The sequence below is a fragment of the Anas platyrhynchos genome, chromosome Z (assembly GCF_047663525.1).
Source record: "Anas platyrhynchos isolate ZD024472 breed Pekin duck chromosome Z, IASCAAS_PekinDuck_T2T, whole genome shotgun sequence".
NCBI classification, from domain to species: Eukaryota; Metazoa; Chordata; class Aves; order Anseriformes; family Anatidae; genus Anas; species Anas platyrhynchos.
In genome coordinates this window covers 70,262,088-70,284,645 of record NC_092621.1, presented here as the reverse complement: position 1 = coordinate 70,284,645, position 22,558 = coordinate 70,262,088, and the positions used below count along the sequence as shown (strand labels likewise).

The 22,558-nt window shown below is 49.2% G+C and overlaps 1 protein-coding gene and 1 long non-coding RNA gene across 8 annotated transcripts; one reads left to right on the top strand and one right to left on the bottom strand.

Annotated features, from left to right (window-relative positions):
* Positions 1-382: 382 nt before the first annotated feature.
* Positions 383-21,423, bottom strand: TBC1D2 (TBC1 domain family member 2). Of its 7 annotated transcripts, none has more exons than XM_038170455.2 (16): positions 21,271-21,423; positions 20,191-20,908; positions 19,522-19,609; positions 18,500-18,995; positions 17,719-17,851; positions 17,092-17,233; positions 15,268-15,404; positions 14,450-14,637; positions 12,916-13,302; positions 11,941-12,051; positions 9,517-9,704; positions 7,973-8,443; positions 6,570-6,690; positions 3,973-4,158; positions 3,188-3,309; positions 383-2,469 (listed from the first exon to the last, which is right to left on the bottom strand). In XM_038170455.2, exons 4-16 carry the CDS (start codon positions 18,908-18,910, stop codon positions 2,268-2,270), a joined length of 2,799 nt encoding a protein of 932 aa, XP_038026383.1. In that variant the 5' UTR covers positions 18,911-18,995; positions 19,522-19,609; positions 20,191-20,908; positions 21,271-21,423; the 3' UTR covers positions 383-2,267. The 7 variants fall into 7 exon arrangements, with proteins under 7 accessions (XP_038026383.1, XP_038026385.1, XP_071887080.1 ...); XM_038170457.2 differs by having other exon boundaries at positions 20,728-20,908; XM_072030979.1 differs by having other exon boundaries at positions 20,191-20,670; positions 21,271-21,348.
* LOC113840219 (uncharacterized) lies at positions 11,012-18,588 on the top strand. Its single transcript, XR_003492993.3, has 3 exons — positions 11,012-11,351; positions 16,067-16,226; positions 18,456-18,588. It is a non-coding gene; the product is annotated as an uncharacterized lncRNA (long non-coding RNA).
* Positions 21,424-22,558: the final 1,135 nt, after the last annotated feature.

Sequence of the window (22,558 nt, the reverse complement as noted above, 5' to 3'; positions counted from 1 at the left end):
AACAGCACAGGATTTACTGGTGCTTACCTCTGGGCCCAGCTGGCATTTTGTGACCGGAGTGCGTAGGTTGAGGAGCCCCGAAGTCTGTGGAGCAGAAGGGAAGTGGCACAGGGCCTGTGAGGATAAGCCAGCTCTGGTGTGCAGGTCTGCAGAGGCTGTGCAGATATTCCTGCTTCCCCCAGAGCTCAGGCAGGAAACACCACAAACGCTTGGCTGGCAGTGTGACCCTCAGTGAATGCACACGTGGAGCAAGGCTGAGACAAAACAGAAGAGAAACTGCTAACAGCGCTGGGGCGTCCTTCCCTTCTGAGTTCAACTAAAAATCACTTCCAGTTTTTCCCATCAGGGACAAGCTCCGCTCGAACACATCGGTGCTTACATCTTCTTTAGAAAAGTTTAATTTATTTTTTATAGGTCATTATGTAACACAAATAGACCAGTGCGCATTCATACACCGCACAGACATGTCAGACTAGGGTTTGGTCTGACAATGCATGTTTTAAGTGCCTTTTTTAAAGAATGTAGGGACAGGATGGAAGGAAAAGAAAAAAATCAGCTGCTGCAAAAGGCTCTTGAAAAAAATACAGTTGTAAGTGTGGTCCTAATTTCCATGTCTTGATTTAAGAGAGAATGCCTCTCAAAACTCTGTAACAGCACCCTGTATGTGTGCACATGCATACACACATCAGTATGCATTAATTGGATTAGCAGTAAGACCTGTAAAGAAAAACCTTCTGAGCTTCTCTAGCTACACGGCATCCTTTTGAAAGCAGTGTTTCTGTTTGAGATACTGTGGAAGGACTCGAGTAACATTTTCTTCTCACCCCAAGCTCTCAGTGTGAGCAGATGTTGATGCCACACGGTGGATTTACCCCACTCCTGCCCCTCTAACCTGCTGCAGGGCTCCCAGCCTCCCCAGAGCCTCATCTCCACTTGGGTTACGTCCACGCGGTGCGATCGGCCTCTAGAGGTCTCCGCAAACTCAGGCTTTATCATTTTTGAGCCTGGCTGATTGGCCCAGCAGTGTCTGGGGTAGAGCTGAGGCAAGCAACCTGTCTCAGGTGAGCATGAGCAGAGGCCAGGGCTGTGAGTGCCTCCTTCCCCTTCCTCCTCCAGCACAGGTGTCTTGCAGCACAGGAGGGGTAAGTGGGGTGTAATTCGCTCAGGCAGGGCGTCTCCATGCACTTGACACATGGAGGCCAGCTGCTTGTTCAGGAAATATTAATGTTTTTTACTTTTGTGACCTTGTCCAAAAGGTTCCACCTGCAGAGCGCTGTACCCCATGGGGTCAGAGCACCACCAGCACTGGAAATTCGGGCACAGCAAAGAGAAAAGAGGGATCCCCTTCAAAACCTTGCAGCGTTCAAGTCAGAAGGAACATAATCATGTGGATTATGAACACAGAGACAGGGACATCAGTGCAGGGGTCCAGCCAAAGGCCACCAGAAACCACGGATGGCTCTGCTCAGATCCCAACAGAGAGGAGAAGCGCCTCCCAGAATTTCCCAGTCGGGCAGAGGACACACCTTGTGCTCCCGTGGGCTCCCGCAGGAACTGAAATGAACTGGAGAGGCGGCTCCACCCTCCCACACCTCATTTCACTTGTCCCAGTCTGAGCCCCACGGGAAGACGTCCTCCAGCTCCCAGGCCTTCCTCAGCCCCAGCAGTCACCCGGGGAGTGTGGCGTGACCCAGTGGCTGCAACGTTAAAGGCATGCTCTCCTGGCAGGATAGACTCTGATGTGTTCAAAGAGCAGGTCCCCTCCTCACCAACTAAGCAGCTTTGGGTACCAGTGAGGGACTGTTCTCAGATTATGTGTTTTTTTTTTTGTTTGTTTGTTTGTTTGTTTTGTTTTGTTTTGTTTGTTTTTTTTTTTTGTTTGTTTGTTTGTTTGTTTGTTTTTTCTGGTGATTTTACGTGTACAGAAAGATCTCTTTCAAGCCTCCATCAGAAAAGGTGGAAAAGCCCTGCCTGGCTGGGTCACTTGCACCATGCCAGCGCCCGTCAGGGTGCTGGTACTGCTGGTACCTCCTGCAGATCTCCAGCTGCAGTCCAGCATTGCACGGCACAGGGCGGGCAGGAGGGGGAGAAGTACAGGAGAGGATGAAGCTCCTCTACCACTTCCATCATCACAAAGCCTGGGTCAATCCCCAAATGGTCCTGTACCTATAGCCTTGCTTCCTGGGGCAGACGAACTCCTGCTGTGATCACCTGTGCTGCCTCCATCTCTTACCGACAGCTGCTTTCGGAGACAAACTCTGTTTCTGCTAAATCTCTTCTTCCTCTTCGCTGACAGCGTCCTGCAGGTCCTGAGGCCCCTGCTCTGCTCTCTCTTTGACGTAGGCTGCCTTGATCTGTTCCAGCTCACACAGCTCTGTCTCCAGCTCTTCCCGGTGCATTGTCCGCCGGTTCCTCAGCAGCTTCATGGGGAAGGGGTTTAACTCATTGAAGGCAATGTTCATCAGCTTCCTGCAATGAAGAGAGGCCTGGTGACCACAGTTACTGCCTGAGATGTTAACAGATACCCAAGAGTTTTAAGAGAGGGAGGCTTTTCCAGACCATCTACCTCTGCCGCAGATTGCACTTGGCTGCCCCAGGAGGCTGCAGAGAGCACAGCCTCGTATTTCAGCTCTGGGGTCAACAGCCACTGAGCCGCAGAACCACGACTGAATCACAGGCGCTGCTTCTAGCACAGCACCAGCCCAGGAGTAACTTTTTGGGTACCAGCATGCAGCAGTCAGCAAGGAGCTGGGCTATCAGAAGCCATCTCTGATGGCCTCTGGAGTAGGAACAGGCTGCTCTGTTCAGCTCGTCTGATTAAATAAATGTTCCTCTCGTGCACGCGTTGTCACCACAGGTTGTGAGCAGCTCTCTGCTCCCAAAAACCCCGACTGCTACACCTGAGAGAAACCCAGCAGGGAACAGAGAAAGTTCCTGCTGCTGGAAAAAGAAGGCCGGCCCAGACTTTGTGGCCTGGTCTGCAGCAGCATGCCTTCACCCTAGCCCAACAGGCTTTAAGTAACAGCATGCAGAAAAAGTCAGAAAGAAGGCACGTTGTCAATGTCCTGGTGACCTGCCAGTGCATGCATCTCTCTTAACAGACTGGTCACAACTCCTTTCAGGCTGACCTAAGAGGCAAGCAAGCACAGGCCCAGAGTAAGAGGCTGACTATACCCCACAGTCCTACCTGCCATCCACGATCATCCTTGTGAAAAAACGCAGGTACTGGTAAATCTCCACATTGTCATGAATCCTCAGGATTTCCTCCTCGTTGTATTTAAAGATTGCGAGAGCATAGCGGAAAATCACCTGGAAGGTTGAAAAGCATTTCAGTTGACAAAGTCTTAGGCAGCTGAGGGATCAGCTTATAACATGGCTTAAAACACGGGGTGAGGAAGACACCACTGCCGTTCATGCTGGTTGCTGGGCTCCTGCTGTACTCTACAGGCTGCTTTAGGGTGGGCCTAAAAAAAAGCAGAGCTGATCTCACAGGAATGACCCTCTGTTTGCTAATTTACAACTCCAGAGCACACCTGATCCTCCAAAAGGACCCCACAAGGATCTCACAAGGGTTCTCCCATTCTCCCTACGCACTGGTGCAACACAAGACTCACATTTTTTCACAAGTGCTAAATCTCTGCCCGTCTTCTGCTCCCTGTATCTGTCCCCTCTCAGCTAGGTCTGGGTTGCAGAGTAGAAGACACCGTGGCCTGTCAGAAAACTGTTTCTAGCATGACTACATGCTAAAAAACATGAGGGGCACTACACACATGGTATCAGGGACTAGGACTGCCTGCAGGCAGCAACTACACAGATGGATGGCAGGGAGGCACCAAGGCACTCCACCAAACAGTCAAGGTAGGACAAGAGGCTCAACCCCCCATCTCTCTGACACATGTGGACATCCTTCGCTCTGCTGTCACATCACAGAAGTAGTGCAGAAGGAAGGGAGGCCTAGATTCAGGGTTTTACCTTAGTTCCTTCATACAAGAAGGCATCCCACACTCGCAGGAGGATGTCGCTGACCAGGCTGTCCACAAAGGCCACCAGAAACCAGTTGAAGGTGATGAGGGAGACATCAATCTGATGCTGCTCGAAATGAGCCGTAAGGCGAGGCAGCTTCTCTGCCAGGAAGTCTTTGAAGACTCTCTGATCTACCTGAAGTTGACAAAAAAGAAAACAATGAATTATCTGTTAAAATCAGTCCTGGTGCTGAAGGAGAGGAACAACGCAGCAGGACAATGAGCCAATTGCATGAGCCAAGACACAGAAATGCAGTCAGCGAGGTCCTTGACTCAAGTTTATAAAGGCTTCATCTCAAGGAAGTTATGGTTTCGTGAGCAGAAGTGCTACAGAGCAAGAACAGGGTTAGGTCTTTCCCTGTACCACATCATACCACTGCCCCAGCTCTGTCAGCCCAGTTACCTTTGAGCCCGTAGTACAAACCAGACAAGGTAATATGCTTTGGTCTTTAAAACCCACAAGAACTAAATTTTCATTTTCTCAACCAGTTTTCACTTTATCAAGCCAACCCACAAAGCATCACCCTAGACCCTCCTCTTCACTTTCTTCTTGGATAGACTTACAGAGGCCAAACATGAGCCCCGGAAGTCTTACCAAAAAAAAGGCTCATTCAGCTGACGGTCTTTTATCACCAAATGTAGAGGAGCTTCTGTGTCCTCCACCCTGCTGTTGTTTTCCCTGGCAATCACTGTGCTGAGTGTCAAGTGCTGTCTATTAAAATCTCACTGCTAACCCTACCTGCTCCAGATCACTGCAGCACAGACATCTTGCTGTCTGCACAATGATTTGGCTGCTTCCCAAGTCTCTGTGGGCTGGCCTCTTCACCGGCACACCAATGTACCAGTAAACACCATCAATTCAGTAGCAGAATCACTCACTCTCCACTACTGATGCTTGCAGCCTCCTCCACTGCGAGCCCACAGCAGAAACCCTTTTCTCTGTGAAAGGACCACACACAGTAACGAGACCAAGGTGATGGCCAGGCGCGCCAGGCTGGGCACTGCTGGGTGTGGGTGGTAGGGTCACACAATTACACTTCCACGGAGCTAAATGGAATTTATCCTGGCTCTGCGCACATCTGGGAGGACACTGTACATCTGATACAAGACAACACGCCTTGAAAACCTTGAAATCCAGGAACTTTGAACCAGGAGGATGAGTTACTTATAAAACTTTTTATATCAAATGGCCACAGAGCTTTTGATATGCAGGAAAAAAAGAAAAAACAAAAAACAAAAAACTGACATGCAGCCCCAAAGCCAGAATTAACACTGCATTTGATCATGAACTGAAGCAGAGTGAATATAAAAATAACAGTATATAAAAATACCAGAAGCACAGGGCACTCCAAAAGATAGGGTGAGGTTTCTAAAGAAAAATGCGATGGGCTCCAGAATGGCATTTTCTTCATGTTTGGTTCTACATCTGTCAGAATTTGCCACTTCACTTTTTCGCTTTTACTGGGCCCTCCTTACAATAAATTCTTCCTTCTGACTAACCTGGCCTCCAGGTTGTTATTCAGGAGTGCTACTCAGTTTCTTAACCACTCTGTATCTCTGTAATGGAAGGTGATGTCAGCTGTCCTGTGAGAAATCAAACACATTGCAAGCTCACAGCATCATAGACTTATGAAAGGGTTTGGGTTGGAAGGGGCCTTAAAGACCATCCAGTTCCAGCTGTGAGAAACAAAGTTGTGTTTTTGCACTAGGAGGTGTTTTTGCAGTGGAAAATTCCCCTAACCTTGCACATTCAAAAGTGCTTGTGTGGCACAGCAGTGTGAAGTATGTTAAGCAGATAAGGGGAAGGTCCCACTGTCCCAAAATAAGGAGGATAGCTAAGAAAAACAGGATGAGCAGTACAAAAATCAGTAAAAACAAAAATCACGGGCTCTCTAGTCAGGAGAGAAGAAAGGGAAAAAAAAAAAAAAAAGGAAAAAAATTAATGGTTGGTCAAATTAAATTGTACATATGTGGTGTAGAAGTGTGTCGAGTAGGCTGTGAACCTGCAGTACTCTGACAAAGAGGAAACAGAGGAGAAATCAGGTGTCTGGTAATAGGGAACATAAAGTTATGGTAAACTTTTACTCTGTGCTCCTGCTTGCAGGACACCCGCCATTGCAATTGCAAATAAAATAGCTTCACAGAAGATCCTGTCTGAAGAAAATTGTTGAGATTTTTCTTACACAGCCTCTGGCCACGGGCAGGGACCCCTCCTGCTAGTCCAGGTTGTCCAAGGCCCCAGCCAGCCAGGGATGGCTCATCCACAGCTTCTCTGGGCAGACTGTGCCAGGGCCTCACCACCCTCACAGTGAAGAATTTCTTCTGAATATCTAATCTATATCTCCCCTCTTTTGGTTTAAAGCCATTACTTCTTGTCCTGTCACTGCAGGCTCTGGGTATCAAGCTGGGAGGAGCAGCACGGACTGAGGCTCCCCTCCTCTTCAGACTGCTCCTGGCTGCATCGCTGGTGCCCAGGTGAAACAAGTTGGTTGATGGCCTTTAAACCTCTAGTGTAAATCATGGCAGAAGTGAGAGCACCCAGCTCACCTGTGATGTTATCAGTGTGTCGCTGTAGTAGTCTGCTGGCATCAGGTTCTCCACAATGTGAACGAGGCACCAGAAAGCACTTTCCTCATCTTCCAGGACCAGCAGGGCAACAGCTGCCAACCTGTGATGGACAGGACATGGTGAGGCAGTGCAGCACTGCAGGACGAGACACAGGTCGGCACAGGTAGAGGGGAATCCAAGAATCCTCTTGGCTTGTCTCTAGCTCCGTGAGAATCCAAAACATCAGATGTAGGAGGAGAGTTGGTCAGACAGTGATCTGTTCTGCGGGTTTCTGAGGAAGCCAAGGGTTAGTGACTTTCTTTCCTGTGTGCCTCTGTCAGCAAACATGCAGCAAATACAGGGCTGCTGTGACAAAATGAGAATCCCCAGCTAAGAGGATGTTCTGCAGACCCTCAGAGTTGGCAAGGTGTGCTGATCATGGCTATGTCAGTGTGGGAAACGGCTCACGCAGAGATATTCCATGACATGGCTCACCCCTCCCCTCCTATCCATCCTCCCTAACCCCCTTTAGCTCTGACTTTTAGCCAGACTGACTTTAGCTCCAGTTTTAGCCAGATGGGAAACGTTCAAGGCCAGGCTGGATGAGGTTCTGAGTAAACTGCTCTTCTGGAACATGTCCCTGCCCATGGAAGGGGGGCTGGACTAGATGATCTTAAGGGTCCCTTCTAACCTAAATCATTTTATAGTTCTGTGACAGCTAATATCAGGGGACCTCTAGAGTGGCAAGTGTCATTCTGAAAACCACCCAAAGAGCAACAGGAATAGCTTAAACAGACTTTCCTCATGTGTGAAGATCCAGCCAGGAATTCCTTTCCTGCAGCTATTGTCTGATATCCTTCTTCCTCAGCCACACACTTTTAAGAACTCTATTTTTATCTTTTCGGTAGCCAGAATTTGTTAAGTAAAAGTGGAAGATCCCCTGAGCCTTCCCTTCACCAGACAGAACAAGCCCAATTTTCTCAGCTCCTCCTCAGGTGTCATGTGCCCCAACCCTCTCATTCCTAATGCTTCCCATTTCCTTCAACTCTTCTCAGAAAAAGGGAACACCAGGGTGCTCTGCTGAGTACATTACGAGTCAGAAATTCAGTCCTACCCTCCAGCTGTTATTTTGGGACTGCCTCACTCCGTCTCCCAAAGCTGTTCCTTCCTATTCTGGAGCTATGGAGGAGCCAAACAAGTGCATCCTGCTGTGTGCTATATCCCAGCAACAACACTGGCTGGAAAATGACACCAGATGCAGAACTCTGCAGGAAAATACCTCGAGCCAGTACGGATCTAGAGAGAGAGAGATGAGTCTGGGACTGCATAAATCAGAGCTTAGACCAGGTGTCTACACCTTCTCAGTGCTCTCCCACGAAGAAGCAGCACACCTTGTTCCTCACCTGTTCAATCCCTGGCAGTACCCAATGGCAGGATTGTGCCAGGAGAATGCCAGCAGCACCCTCCGGAGCTTGGGGATGAGCTGGGAGGTGGGAGAGGAGAAATATTTGTTGTTGGTCAGTGTCCGGGGCAGGTCAAGCTCAATCTGCCTGCAGGCAGGGTGCTCGGTGCTCTTGCTCTGCCTCAGCAGCCGCTGGTAGTGGTCTGGCAGGCGGCTGCAGTGCCGGCTGACAATCCACCTCCAGACCCGCTGCCGATGCTCCACAGGAATGCCGCTTCGAATGAGGCCCTTCAGCTCTGCAGAGGGGCTCAGCTCCCCTACGCCGTTCCACCTGTCACGGAGGGGCTTCTCCACCACCTCCTGGCTCCGCAGGTTGTTGGACTTGATCTCCAGGGCTTGGATTTTGGCCAGAAGTTTCCAGTCCTCGACTTCGTAGTCAGGCACAGTCATAAACCCATACTCATCGTACTCGCTGGAAAGGCACAGGGCTGAGGTTAGTTCAAAGGCCAGTTCCCTGCCAGGTTCCTGTCACCCACGCCAGAGCTCAAGCATCCTCCCTTGCTTCTCTGGCAGCTAGGTGGAAGAGCCTGCTGCCTCAGGGCCATGAAGGCAGAGCAACAGCGCAGATGTATGAACTCAGGTGTAGCTTTGCTCTGAGCTACAGCCTGACCCCACCAGACCTCTCTCACCCTGTCTGATCTCCTACCCACCTTGCTTAACCTGTGTACCTTCTCCTTACCACATGCTAGTGCAGAGGGAGTTCTCCAGGAAGAGACTGCAAAGGCCTCAGGGCATCAGAACAAAGAGCAGAGATCCACAGCCCTTTCAGATGTCTCCCTGTGCACCATGCAAATCTCCTACTAACCAGAAAACCCCAAGAGTGATGATAGTAAGGCTTGCTGAGGGTTTGTGCATCATCCCTGGCAAGTGATGACAGTACGTGAGAGAACAACACAAAACCATGCCAGGGGAGGTTCAAACTGGCCATGAGGAAACATTTGTAGAGCTTAGGGATATGGTTTAGTGGGGACTGTTAGCGTTAGGTTAGAGGTTGGACTCTATGATCTTGAGGTCTCTTCCAACCTAGAAATTCTGTGATTCTGTGATTCTGTGATTTCTGTACTGGGAGGGCAGTTAAACAGTGGGAACAGGCTTCCTAGTGAGGTGGCTGGTGCCCCATGCCTCTCAGTGATCAAAAGTTATTTGGACAATGCCCTCAAAAACATGCCTTAACTTTTGCTTGGCCCTGAAGAGGTCAGACAGTTGGACGTGGTGGTCTTTGAAGGTCCCTTCCGACTGAATTATTCTGTTCTGTTGTGTTCTAGTCAGGCCACATGCTGGGATACTTGCAAGGTATCATTATATTGATCAGATATCCACTATTTCCACATCACCTCACCAAATGAGCTTCCTCTACCTCTCCTCACAGGTCATGGCTCCAAGTCCATGCTGTAGAGCTGCCCCCAGATCCTTCTTGCCCGCGCATTCCCCTCCAGTGCTGGACGCTTGTGAGGGTGGAAACGCCCCCGTGCTCTTGCCTATTACCTCACAGGGTTCAGGTTCAGACCTTCTTCTGCTCCCTCCTTCACATCCCACTGGAGCGCTTCCTGGATGAGGTTCCTCACCAGCTCAGCATCGGAGCTGGGCAGGCCAGGCACGGTCTCCTGCAGCTTCCGCAAGACTGTCAGGTATTTGCTCTCCATCTGGCAGTTTCGGGCTTGCAGGCAGGCACACTGATGGGAAAAGAAGAGGGAATGAGCTGGCTCACTGATGTTCTTCCTGTACTGCCTCCGCTCTCTGCTGGTCTTGTCCACACATCAAGCAAAGACTCCTGAACAGCAAGGCCCCTGAGAACACATCCAGAAGTTTTCACAGAAATTGCAGGTATGAATGGACCGCTGTGGTCAATGAACAAGCACAAGCCACATTAGCGAGCACACATCAGCAGTTGCTTTTTGAGGCTTTTCGAGTGGGAGACCCAATACAGCACCACCTACTTACCTCATGAATTGCACCAGTGGGTGGCCATATCCCAGGCAGCTCAGCTCAGAGACACCACTGCAGCTGAGCTCTCCGCAGGCTTTTCCCCTCCTTCTTAGACAAGTTCTCTACCCCACACTGAGGTGTACCATGACAAAATACACCACTCAAGGGACTGAGCTGGGACCATGCGATTTGCAGGACACAGACAAGGTGAACACATGCCCCACAGCAACCCCAGTCCCATCACACTGATGCAGGTTTCTCAAGCTCAACTGAGTTCAAACAGAGCAAGACAGTCCCTGCTGCCATCATACTCCAGGGCACAGAGAGACAGAGAGAGAGAGAAAGAGGTAGAAATGAGGATTGTTATCCGTTGTTACTGTTATTGTGATTGTTAACTCACAACTGAGAAACTAAGGCCACAAAGGTGACAAGACTCACCCAATTACTGTTTCACAGGAACCACAGTGAAGATTCCTGCTCAGTGGGAAGCAGCGGTTGAAAACAAAACAACAAGAAAAAAATCATAGAAAGAATTAGGCTGCATATAGAGGGGAAATAAATGAGTGTAGGATACCATCATGCTACCACTTTAACCAGCCTTTTGCCTCAAATCGAACACATCAGTCTGATTACTTTCCTTCTGAAGGTTACAGCAGGTGCAGGATCAGAGGAAGGCAGTAAACTGAGGTAGACAGGATTTCAAAAGACTAGGAAGCAAACAGATACAAGCATGACAATAACACCCCAAAGGCAGCTGTTTGCCCTGTACTAGAATCCAAGACTGTGGAGACATCCCTTGAAACCCAGGAAGGAAAACCCAAGGAACAAACGCCAGACTCAGAAATTGGTTCAGAACCAGCAGGTAGGTTTGTCTGAGAGTAACCAGGTTATGCAATAAAGCTCAAGCTTAAGATGAACTCTGAACTAGCTGCAGGATCTGAGAGTCCTGACACCTGACAGTGCCAGGCCTCCTAGAGAAATCAAAACTAGATGGAGGCAGCGTGCAGTCAGCCTGCCAGCTCTCAGGAAACTTTCCTCATTCCCTGATGTCCTGGTTTCAGTTAGAACAGAGTTGATTTTCTTCCTAGTAGCTGGTGGAATGCTGTGTTTTGGCTTGGGATGAGAAGAGTGCTGATAACACCCTGATGTTTTAATTGTTGCAGAGCAGTGCTTATACCAAGCCAAGGACATCTCAGCCTTTTGCTCTGTCCTGCCAACAGGCAGGCTGGGGGTGCAGTAAGAGCTGGGAGGGGACAGACCCAGGACAGGTGACCCAAACTAGCCAAAGGGGTATTCCATACCATCTGACGTCATGCTAAACAATATATAGGGGTGGCTAGCCGGGGGAGGGGGCCGGACTGCTCGGGGTTAGGCTGGGCATCAGTCAGCGGGTGGTGAGCAATTGCATTGTGCATCACTTGTTTGTACATATTAATAGTATTATTAGTAGTAGTACTATTATCATCATTGTATTATTATTATTATTATTATTATTATTATTATTATTATTATTATTATTATTATTATTATTATTATTATTATCCTGTCTTATTAAACTGTCTTTATCTCAACTCCCAGGCTTCACTTTCCATTTCTCTCCCCCATCCCAGAGAGGGAGGGGGAGGGGGAGCGAACGGCTGTGTGGTGTTTAGCTGCCGGCCGGTTAAACCACGACACCTGAGCATACTGTAATTTCTTTATTCGCTTCCAAAAGCATAGCTGAAATGCAGGAATCTGGGTTACGTTTCAGCATACCTAAGACTGAGTTTTGCAAGTATTTTACTTTGACTGAAAAAAAAAATAATTATAATATCTAATTTGGGAACAACACAAAGCAGAGAAAACATTATGCTAAAAAAAAAAAAAAGCATGTTAGGAAGAAAGCTGCTTCTTGGTGTGTTTTGTATCAATATCCATTCCAGTGTCCGTTCTGGAAAGAAATAAGAAAAAGCTCTCCCCAAGAAAAAAGTTATTTTGCCTCACCTTCATCAGAAGGGCTTTTTCATTCTCAGCAGCGCTTGTCCACAGCCGGGTAACCTGGTGGATCTCCGAGTTGAGAAACTGGTTCTGGGTTTTGTATGCATCAATATCGTCCTGCCACAAAGCAAAACAGTCACAAAGGGACAGCTCTTGAGTGTCCCAAGAGGGAACTGAGGTGTGGAGTGTGTTAGGGACACAAAAATATCTCAAAAATACCATGTTCTGGGAAGAAGACAGGACTTCCCAGGACAAATACTAGCTATGGAGGAAATCAAGGCCCAACATTAAATAGAAATGTCATACATAGAGAAGACACCTGGAAAATCCCAAGTGCACTGTACGTATGTGCCTAGAAAACACAGATACAGCTGGGTGATATAAAGCTAGAGAAACACCTAAATGAGATGAAGAATATAGATGTTTTGTACTCTTTAAAAATATAAATAAATAAATAAATAAATAAATAAATAAATAAATAAATAAATAAAAAGGATAAAGATCTTAGCCCCATGGGTGGCAGCAAAACACTCCCACAACCAAGTAAGTGGCTCTTCTAGAAATCCTCCACCATATGCTAGCAGTTCATTACAACAGTGCAAATGGTGACAATACAACAGGCTGGATTTGAAAGAACCAGGATGTGTCAGGAAAACGTTGGCAAGAGGGAAACGCACATCAACAGAGCCAGTGATCACAGCTAGTGAGACTGCAGCAAGGGGAACAGAAGAGTGAACAAAGAGGTGGGCACTCAATGGGGACATGAAGTCAAAGAAAGCAGACAGAGGGCTGAAGCTGAAACTAACCTGGATGCTTTTAAGAACCCTATTAGAACCAGATGAGCCCACCCTGCCTCTGATGTGGAGACAGACAGAACACCTAGAGAAACACGTTCTCTGGTTTCCACGAGGAACAGCCTCCTGCTGAACCAGAGGGTAGAGAAATGGGAGCTCCCAAATGACTTGTATCATCTCCACACACCTTCAGATGCTCAATCTCCTCCTGCTGCTTATACAACGTCTCGGCCGTGATTGTGTTGGCTTCCTGCAGGGGATCAGAGAGCTCTCGGGCCATCTGCTCTGTCAAGGCCATGATGACTTCTTGTTTGGCGTGGTTCTTCTCCATCAGATGCTGCACGTGTTCTTTGAGCTCTTGAATGTGGCTGTCTCTCAGCGCAAGCATCTGCTCGAGCTCTTTCTTCTCCTTCTCAAGAGCTTCCAGCCGACTGGTGAGGTCAGCAATCTGTCGCACTTTGTGGCGCACCAGCTCCAGCCTGTCCTTATCTTCTGCTGCAGTGAGATACATGCTAGATACTCGCTTCTCCTGCTGGGCCGCCTCCAGGGCTTTGTGGAGAAGTTTAACCAGCTCCTGGAAAAGGAGTGCAAAGCCATCGCATCACAGTGCTGCCCAGGGTACCGGCAGCACGGACACTACAGACCCCAGCAGAAATGAGTGAACAGCAAAAGATTCTCAGGATCTCAGAGCTGCCTCCTTTCAGAAGCAAAAGTGAATGCAGCAACCTTGGCATCACAGCATCCCCCTAGCAGAGGAGCTCTGCTCTCAGAGCTAGGCCTGAAACGTCTTTGCAGCAGACCGCAGGCAACTTGACTTTAGGTGCATTGCTAGTAAGGGACCTGCTGCTCCAGCTTTCAGCAACTCACCCTTCCTGGGAGGCCCAGCAGAAACCAGAGTAGCTGGAGGTCTGCTCAGCAGTGTGGTAAAATGGAAGCAAGGGAAATAATGCAAATTATTTAAAAAAAAGGGAAATAATGCAAATTATTTAAAAAAAATCTCTCTCTGCTACCAGATGGAAATTAATGTACACATTTCAGCTTGCCCTCTACCAGAGTCCTCCCTCGCTCCATCCCACACCAAGGCACAAAAGCTTGCCCCAGCACCGTGCTGCTGATTCAGGCTCTGCTGTCTCAGACATTTAAGGAGGCAAATCAAGGGTGTTACTTGATTGCCCCCTATGGGACCTGGCTCTCCTGGCTCTTCTGCTGGAAGAGCTACCAGCATCATTAGTGGGGAGCCCAGCATTGCTCCATGCATGTGGAGAAGAGAATCACTCAGGAGAGACAGCCCTTGCAGTGCCTCAGGTACTGGGCTTCTCCAGTCAAGTCACTTCTTAATTGTGGATCATCGTTCAAGAAAGTGTTACCTGTAAAAAGCACAACTCAGCCCTGCAGTTCCTGCCAGCATCGTGGTACCTTACCCAGGACTGTGATTCATGTACAGACACGCCAGCATGACTGATATCTGCAGAACACACCTGGATTTGTTCAACCTCCCTTTTCCAGCCTCTCTGCTAGATGTGCTTCCTAGCAGTAGCTGCAGGACATCCCTTTTCCCCTTGTGCTGGGCACAGTCAGGCTACATAGAAAGGGGTAACACCAGGAAATTGAGCTGAGTGCCTGCTGAGCACTCCTCAGCCTAACACCAAGGCCAAGGGAGTCCCTGTGGCCAGTTTCAGGGTCCTGCCCTAAAAAAGTAGCAGACTCTTCATCACACTCACCTTCTGTGACTTGACTTCCTCCGTGAGCGTCAGGATCTGTTGCTGCAGCACACTCACTTTATCCATTGAGCTCCTCTCCCTGGACAGCTCCTCAGCCAAGCCTAGGAAGCCACTGTTCATCCACTTGGCTTTCCGGACCCAGTTCATCCGAGACTCCAGCCTCCCATCCTCCGGGATCTCCTCCTTAACTGAAGGGAAACAGAATTCACTTACACAGAACGGCGTTGCTGCTATGAACTCTGGTGTCTTGCTACTGGGGGACACACCGCAGCTCCGCCCAGAGGACTGACACACAGGACAGAAAAAATCGACCTGCTGGGATCCACAGGGTTGAAGCACAGACAGTAGGGATCAACCACAGCTACATCCAAAACAAAGCCACGGTGCTTTATGGTACTTGCCAGCTCTCCTTGCACCCCACCCCCCCTGCAGACAGCAAATGCAAGTTAGCATCTGTGGAGAGCACAGTCTAAACTCCACAGCTCCACCACATGTTTGGGAAGAAAAGGGTTGAAAGGAATGTGATTGTGCAGCGGTTTGACTTCCAACTCAAAGAAATACTAGTACGGACTGGCATCACGGGTGGTATTTTTGCCTCTGCAGAAGATTCCAGAAGTAGGAGATAGGCAGATTCAGCCTGAAGCAGAGCAGAAAGTGTCATTCTTGTGCTAGAAACAATGGAAGGACCCTGAGACAATGTGATGAGTTCTCATGTCCCGGGACTATTTGCCACTCTGTCCTTCCCTCTCCTGCCAAGTCTGACCCTCTGGTAAATGGTGTCGTACTCGCACCAGCTCACACAGTTCAGTAACAGGCACCTGCACACCCTGCCTCCACTTCGGCCTCTTGCTCCTCATCCAGGCTCTCAGGGTTCTCCTGGAATTCACTGAAGTTGAAGATATTCCCATTGTTCCCCCGGAGCTGCTTGGAGACACAGATATTGTAGACAGTGTTTCTGAAACAAGAAGAGATCAAAACAGCCTTGTGAATAGAAGTCACGAACACTGCAGCCAGTGCATATGCAAACTGCCAAGTGCCTCACCCCTCCTCGTATCTCAGACTTACTCACATCCCACCCCTCCTCCAAGAACGTGTCTCCACCATATGCTAAAGAAAATGAACTTTTGATGGCACCAGTGGATCTAAGGGGAAGAGGGGTGAAAGTGGTGGATATTAGCAAGGTGCCCCAATATCGGTACCAGCACAGCGGTGTGAATCAGGTGGGGATCTTCCCCGTGTCCTTGAGCCCTGTACGTAAAGGCATCAGGCTGGAGGGAAGGATCAAAGCCAACTGTAGAGCAAGCATACTCAATCCCTCTGACCTCCTACCCTTTCCTTCGCTCACTGCAGAAACCCCCAGGTGCCAACAGAAGCTCAATTCACTATACCTTTGATACAGTAAAGTTTCAGGAACGAAATTGCAATCAGACCCAGAACCAGTCCATCACAGACTGTTACAGCTGCTGCTTTCAGATTTTGCCAGGAGAGCTAGGAGATGACTCTACAGGACGAGGCAGAACCAGCAACATGCTAGTGTTTTCTGCAAAACCTATACAAGAGCATGAGGCACTTGCCTATCTCTATCTCACACTACCCTGTGCTTTTCCCATGAAACAGGAGCAATTTCGGGATCCGACAAGCTCGGCTGAAATCACACACACTACACTCATGAAGATCCAGGTCCAACAGCGACAGAGCCTGCAGAAACATTCACAGATCTAAGGGAGTAATATAATTTGAAGCTGAAAAGAAGCAACTGTTATTCAAGCTAGCAAAGGTAAGGCTGGTGATGGGTTATGATTACAGTACTTTTAATTAGAGTGGGGAGGAACGAACGTATAGCCTGCAAAAAGCACAGCTGAGACTAGTACTCTTTGGTCTCATGGAAGGTCTTTCCTCCTAACAGCATCAGATGGTAGCCAGAGTAGTGGTGGTACAAAACTACAGCCAACCTCCCCAGCAGAAACATTTGGCAAGCGCCAGGCTACCTGCTGCACCTGCAACCACTCACATGCTTTTGGTTATCTGTAAGTGACCAGGACACTACAGTTAAGGAGAGGTTGGTGGGGGTTGGTTTGGAGCAACAGCAGCTGCCCAAGGCTTGTAATTTGTAGCCCTGATGGAGCCACACCTCACAGTGGCAACCACAGTGTCAGTGAAGGTGGTGTGACTACTCACATTCTTGAAACTCAGCCAGGGGCAGCAAGCCGCGCAGCCTGAGGGCCATTTTACAGGCTCAAATGCCTTGTGCTTGGAGTTCCTGCTTTGCAGAGTATCCACGGTCCTTTGAAACCACCAGAACAGTCTCCTGTCGCTAGCCTACAGAGTACAGCTCAACCTGCTCACACACCTTTCCAGGAGTGATGCTCGGCTGCGCCACAGCAGGCGTGCTAACAACCAGCTGCAGAGGAAAGCTAAGCCAAGCTCTAGGAAAAACCTAGTGACCAGCCAGGACAGCTGGATGATGTGGAATGCACTGGAACAGAGGGATGTGAAGGAGCTTCCAGCAGGAAGTTTGTTTCTGCAGGGAATATCCTCCATAAAGCTGCTTCATGGTTTGCCTAGGGTCCCGTTTCACACAATACCCAACAGGTGAGGAAGGAAAAAAGTAGCTTGCACTGCAGCTCCCCTCGTGCACTTACTGTATCTCTGTCCAAGGGTGCTTCAGGGAGATGTTCTGCAAAGCAGTAGATGTCTGGGGTGCAGGCAGAGAGGCTGCCTTTAAACCCACCACTTCTGTTGGCGTTTTGACTGGAGGCATAAAGGCCTCACTGTCGACAACATCTACGTAAAAACAAACCAGAAGACAAGAGGCAAGTGAGCAAGACAGACCTGCATTGGTCTTTGGCTCCTTCGTGTCACTTAAGAGCCACAGTTTCTTACAGCTAGACCTTCTGTGCACAACCTGCCAGGCAGAACAAAGGCAGCAGAGCAGGCTTCCTCTATTTAAGATCAAATTACAGAAGGTTCAGTACATTATCTGCTCAGGGACTACCAAGTGCCTTCAGCCATTAGTACCTGAGAATGACTAACTCTAAGCAATCAACCTTTAACCTCCTGAAGGAAGGAGGAACAGAGCTGTTGCTGTTCTTTCCTCCCAGCACAGCGTTTGATAGTTTTAATGTGCAGGTAGCATCGATCCAAGCAGTGATAGCTAGCAGCTGCTGTTTGAAAACCCGGCCAGTGCCTCTGTCTGCTTAGAGGTGAGGAGGACCATTCATCGCTGGAGAGCTGAAAGCAGAGGAAGGGCTGACACACGCAACACCTACTTGTTCTGTCAGCCAGGGGTTCATTCACAAGCTGGGAGCTGCCCACAGGAAATCTGCTCGGAGCATTGCAAAATTCCCAACGTCTCACTTGTAGCTGCTGCAGCCAGTACATCATGGCCTGCTTGCTGATTGCCTAAGAGAACACAGAACAGGAAGGAAGAGGGCAATCTCATCAGCATAAGATCATCAGCACCCCGTAGGGATGACCACCACGGCTCTCACCATGCCTGCAGAAATCAAGGCCAGCTGTGTCATGCCTATGCTACAGCCTCTGGTTTGGAAGGACTGAATAAACCCGCAGCATGGCCTTAGCAGCAGAACCTCAGAGGACAGCTGACCTTATTTTAAGCCCTTTTTGTTTACTGTGTTCCAAAGCTAAGCAGAAATGCTCCAGTTCTTTTAACTGGGGATCGCCCATGGAGTTCTCTCAATAGAGATTTTCACAGAGGTAAGAATCTAACAAAGTTCTTTGCTGGAGGAGCCACTTTATACAGGGGAGCTCATTTCTGTTCAGTAAGTTACCAAGCGGACTGCAGGGCTCTCTAGTAACTTTAATTCAGCACCCAATTTGACTTCTACTCCTATTCTTTTAAAGAAAAGTCATCTCACAGGCAGTGGAATCCCAGCCTCGCAAAAACAGTGCAAACAATTTAGGTCCAAAAGGCAACAGCGCAGGCTGAGGACTAAAGTGAAACTCACGCTGAGGTATGTTAGCAGAGATGTGTCTGTCCCAACAGGGAACATTCTGCACCTGCCCCCAGAAGAAGATGCTGACCCTTACCTTCAACGTAAAAACTCTGCTTGGTGTTCTGATCTCAAAAACCCCTTCACCATTTTCCACCTTGCAGTCAAAGCTGGCGCTGGAGAGATCGATAGACCCCAAAGGGTTCACATCCTGTGCAGTTCTGTAGTACAGTAAGTGACATTTATTTTCATCATAGATGAACCAACGAGACTTCCAAGTCTTGATGGGACCCTTGATGCCCAGCTTATTTAAATAACCACAGAGTTTTTTTCTAGGTGTTTCTCTGCTGGGTTTCAGCTGTACATTTTCTGCTTCTCCAGGGGAGGAAAGCACGGCCTTCTCCTTTGCTGAGGCTCCACCGCTCCTGCTGTTGTCTGGGTTTGACTCTGCTAGCTTGCCTGGGACTCCAGCAAGGGGCCAAGTTCCACTTTCTGGTCCTTTTTTCATCTCTTTCAGGAAATATACACAGTATCAAATTGAAACAGTAAATTCTCTAGGTAAGTAAGCCACAGCAGATCCCAAATACCTCAACCTGCAGATGATGAAAAAAATGAGGAATGAGTTCAGGTCTAGCATCTGACAAAAAACACTCCCAAGCTTTCCAACTACCCAGCTAAGGTCCCAGGCTTCTACTTTTAGCCATCACTCTGTCCCTTCCTGTGCTCAGATGACGTCTACAGATCTGTTTTCTCTGCTCAATTCCTAAACCAGCCCAGAGTAGCAGCTAAGAAGCAGTACCACAATCTCTCAGGTGAAAAGTAAGCCTGTGGGCATTTCAAATCAATAGCAATAACTGGGGGATCTGAAGCCCCAGACAATAATGTTAAGTATCAGCTGCAGAAAACGTGGTTACAAGCTCTGAAGGAACGTGTATTCAGGTCAAGAGATTTCAGGTAATCTTTCCACTGTGTGTCCAACAGATACTGATACGTTAAATCACAGTGTCTGGAGAAAAATCCCACCTTATGCAGCATCCTTTTACACTGTTTGTGCCAGCTGAGGACTGCTGTTAAATAGCCCGCATATCGTGTGCCAGGTCTCCATCCAGCAGGCCTTACCTGATGGATTATGCACCAGAGAAAGAAATGCTGTAATCCCTGCAGAATGGACTAGGTGGCTCAGCGGCCAAAGTGCCCTGCTGGGTTCCTGGGAGGAACACAACGTACAAGAGAAAACAGAAAAATAAGGCTGGAAGGAATTTGTAGAGGTAGTCTAGCCACCCTCTCAGAGAAGGTGCTGACTTCAAAGCTGTGTCTCACTGAAATTTATTCACGTAAATTTTGATCTCATGCAAGGATGGCAACTCTGCTGCATTTCTGGACACTCGTTGGAGAGCTTAACTGTAAGGCCAGTGTGATTTTTTTGCCAGCTGCACACAACAATGGCCCTTGTATAAAGAAAAATAACAATACTCCTGAGAATACCTATGAATATTTTGCAAGTTTTTTTGTTTGTTTGTTTGTTTGTTTGTTTTCCTTGCCTAAAAGCATGGTTTATACCACAACTAGTGAAAGGACTACTAGAGGCTTTGGTTTAGTTACTATGGTATCTGAAGCAAATATGTAAACAAATAAACTGATACACTGTTAAGTTAGTGGAAATCCAATTGCAGCCACAAAACCACCAGACACAGCAGCCAGCACCGCGACAACAACAGGTCAGTGGTGATTAATACCATAAAGCACAAAGAGGCATTGCCCAAGCTCACACTTTTAGGAACAACTTACCCTCATGACTGAAAGAATGCTTGCATGTGTTAGCACTGGTTATGCCCCATCGTGATTACTGCTGCCTCCTGCTGTTCCCTCATTTTTAGAAATGAGGAAACTTTTTAGAAAACTACAGATAATGCTCACTTTTTTTCTTTTTCTTTTTTTTTTTTTTTTTTTTTGAAAGACAGCAAACTTCTTTCAGTCCACTCCCCTGCTGCTGAAAACATTCACAAAAGCCAGGAACAAGCTCCCGTCATGGAGGTGCCACTGCAGGAAAGCTTTTGAAGCAACTGGAAACTTCATTTCCGAGCTATTTTTGCCTGGCACAAAGGAATCATTATCAGGAGGAAGAAACAGTCTCTAATTTCCCTAACAGACCCCAGGGCTTTCAGGGTCAGTATCAGCGCAGGGACCTGCATTGCCTGGAGACTCCAGCACCCTTCTTCCTCCTGCCAGTGTGACGCTCCACGGGTCCACACCACGGTTTGAGGCGCCCTGTTGTAAGAGATCTGGTTAGACCTGCACTGCAAAGCACTCTAGAGGAGATCTCACCTCCTTGAGAGAAGCGGGGGCGACGTCCCGGGGAAGCCACCGTCTGCCAAGCACAGGGCTGCTGCTGCGGGCACCACCAGACAGGTGAACACCACCACAGCAAGAGAGGGGCTTCTCAAGCTTCCTTCAGCCCGCTCGCCGCCTGGGAACCGTCTGCAGGAGATCCTGAGCGGCGCTGGCACTGACTCACCCATGAAAAGGGAAGGATCAGCGCGGACCCTGCCCAGATGTTGGCAGAGCTGCGGCTGCCAGCCTTCCCCCCACCCCCCACCCCCGCCCCCAGTGCTGGTGCCTGGCACCGGGCAGCACTGCCTGGCACGGAGGGGAGATACGGAGATGGAGATGCTGGAGATGCTGGAGATGCTGGAGATGGCACAGCCCGGCATGGGGTGGGGGGGACATCGGCGACAGGCTGGGGGGCACCCGGGTGTCTGCACGGCCGGTGGGGTGGGGGGCACGGGGTGGCACGCACACACACACACACACACACACACACACACACACAGGTTGGGAAAGGGGCACGATATGCTCCGGGGGGGGTACCTGCTCCGCCTGCACGATGCCAGCGGCCGCTGTCGCGATAGTGTCACGACGGTGTCACGGCTCGGCTGCGAGGGGCGGGACGGGGCGGGCAGGGAGCGGCCGGGAGGCGGCGGCGGCTGTGGGCGGTGCGGAGCTTGAGTTCTCGACCTGGGGAAAAGTGACAAATAATAGACAGAAAAAATTAATTAAATTAAAAAGTCCGAAGTGTCTTTTGTGTTGCGGGTGGCGGAAGTAAAGCGATTCGCCGCGACAGCCTGCTGGTGCGGGGGGGTTCACCTCAGCACAGGAGAGGGGTTTGGAGCAGGTGGGACACCTGAAATATCATCCAGGGGCACTAAAAAACGGGGCCACTTCGAGCTGGCGAAACCCCAAAAGTCAGAAGGATGGTGAGACCCTGCTTTCATGGTCTGCGTGCGTCGTGAAAATCAGGGTCGGGTGAACTTCTGTCCCCCTGCTCCGCCTTGGGGGCAGGGGGTATGGGGCTGCTGCTCCGTCAGCCCCAGTGTGAGAATGGCTGTGAGAACCATGAGGAATTGGGTAAAGCATAAAATTTAATTTAATTTAATTAAAAAAAAAAAAAAAAAAAAGAGGTAAAAAGCATGGAACTTGGTGCCATGGGAGGCTGGATGCTAGGCTAAAGAGTCTAGACCAACCCCTCAAGAAGCCTCAGGAAGAGGTGAAATGGGCTAGAACAAAACTGATTCATTCAGTTGGAAGGGTCTTTCAAAGATCAAGTCCAGCTGCCTGGCCTCTCGAGGAGTACCCAAAAGTTAATGCACGTTGCCGAGGGCATTATCCAAACGTCCCTTGAACACCATTAGGCTTGGTGCCCCTACCACCCCTCTGGGTGCTTGTTGCAGTGTCTGGCCACCCTCACGGGCACTGCTCCTCCTGCCAGCACTGTCAGACCTGTGCTGGCCCGGGAAGGCGTGATGTACACCCTTCTCCACACCACAGGGTAGCAAGCCTGATTGTTTTCACTTTTTCCACGTGCAGTGATAGCTAAGCCTTGCTGGTATGACCCTAACCGGTGTCAAGACGTTTATTGAATTAGTTTATTGCAGACATTAACCAAGTTTAACACTTGAACAAGGAGCAAAATCATCCAGATGCATGGGTGGGACAGCCTTTCAACAGCCTAACCTCCCATGCTGTAGCAACAGCGAGCTGACGACGCAAAACGAGCGCATTCCCAATTAAAATTTATTTGTCCCGAGGCATCAAGGAGGGAGGGGAGGAACGGGTGCCACCCACAAGATGGCCGCCACCGCCGGCCCCGGGCAGGTGG

Excerpts from the sequence above, each read along its gene's own strand:
- TBC1D2 (XM_038170455.2), bottom strand. The coding sequence starts at position 18,910 with ATGAAAAAAGGACCAGAAAGTGGAACTTGGCCCCTTGCTGGAGTCCCA. Across the intron at positions 13,303-14,449 it reads AGGAAGTCAAGTCACAGAAG|GAGCTGGTTAAACTTCTCCA; the intron begins GTGAGTGTGATG and ends CTCCTTTTCCAG. Across the intron at positions 2,470-3,187 it reads AGGATGATCGTGGATGGCAG|GAAGCTGATGAACATTGCCT; the intron begins GTAGGACTGTGG and ends TCTTCATTGCAG.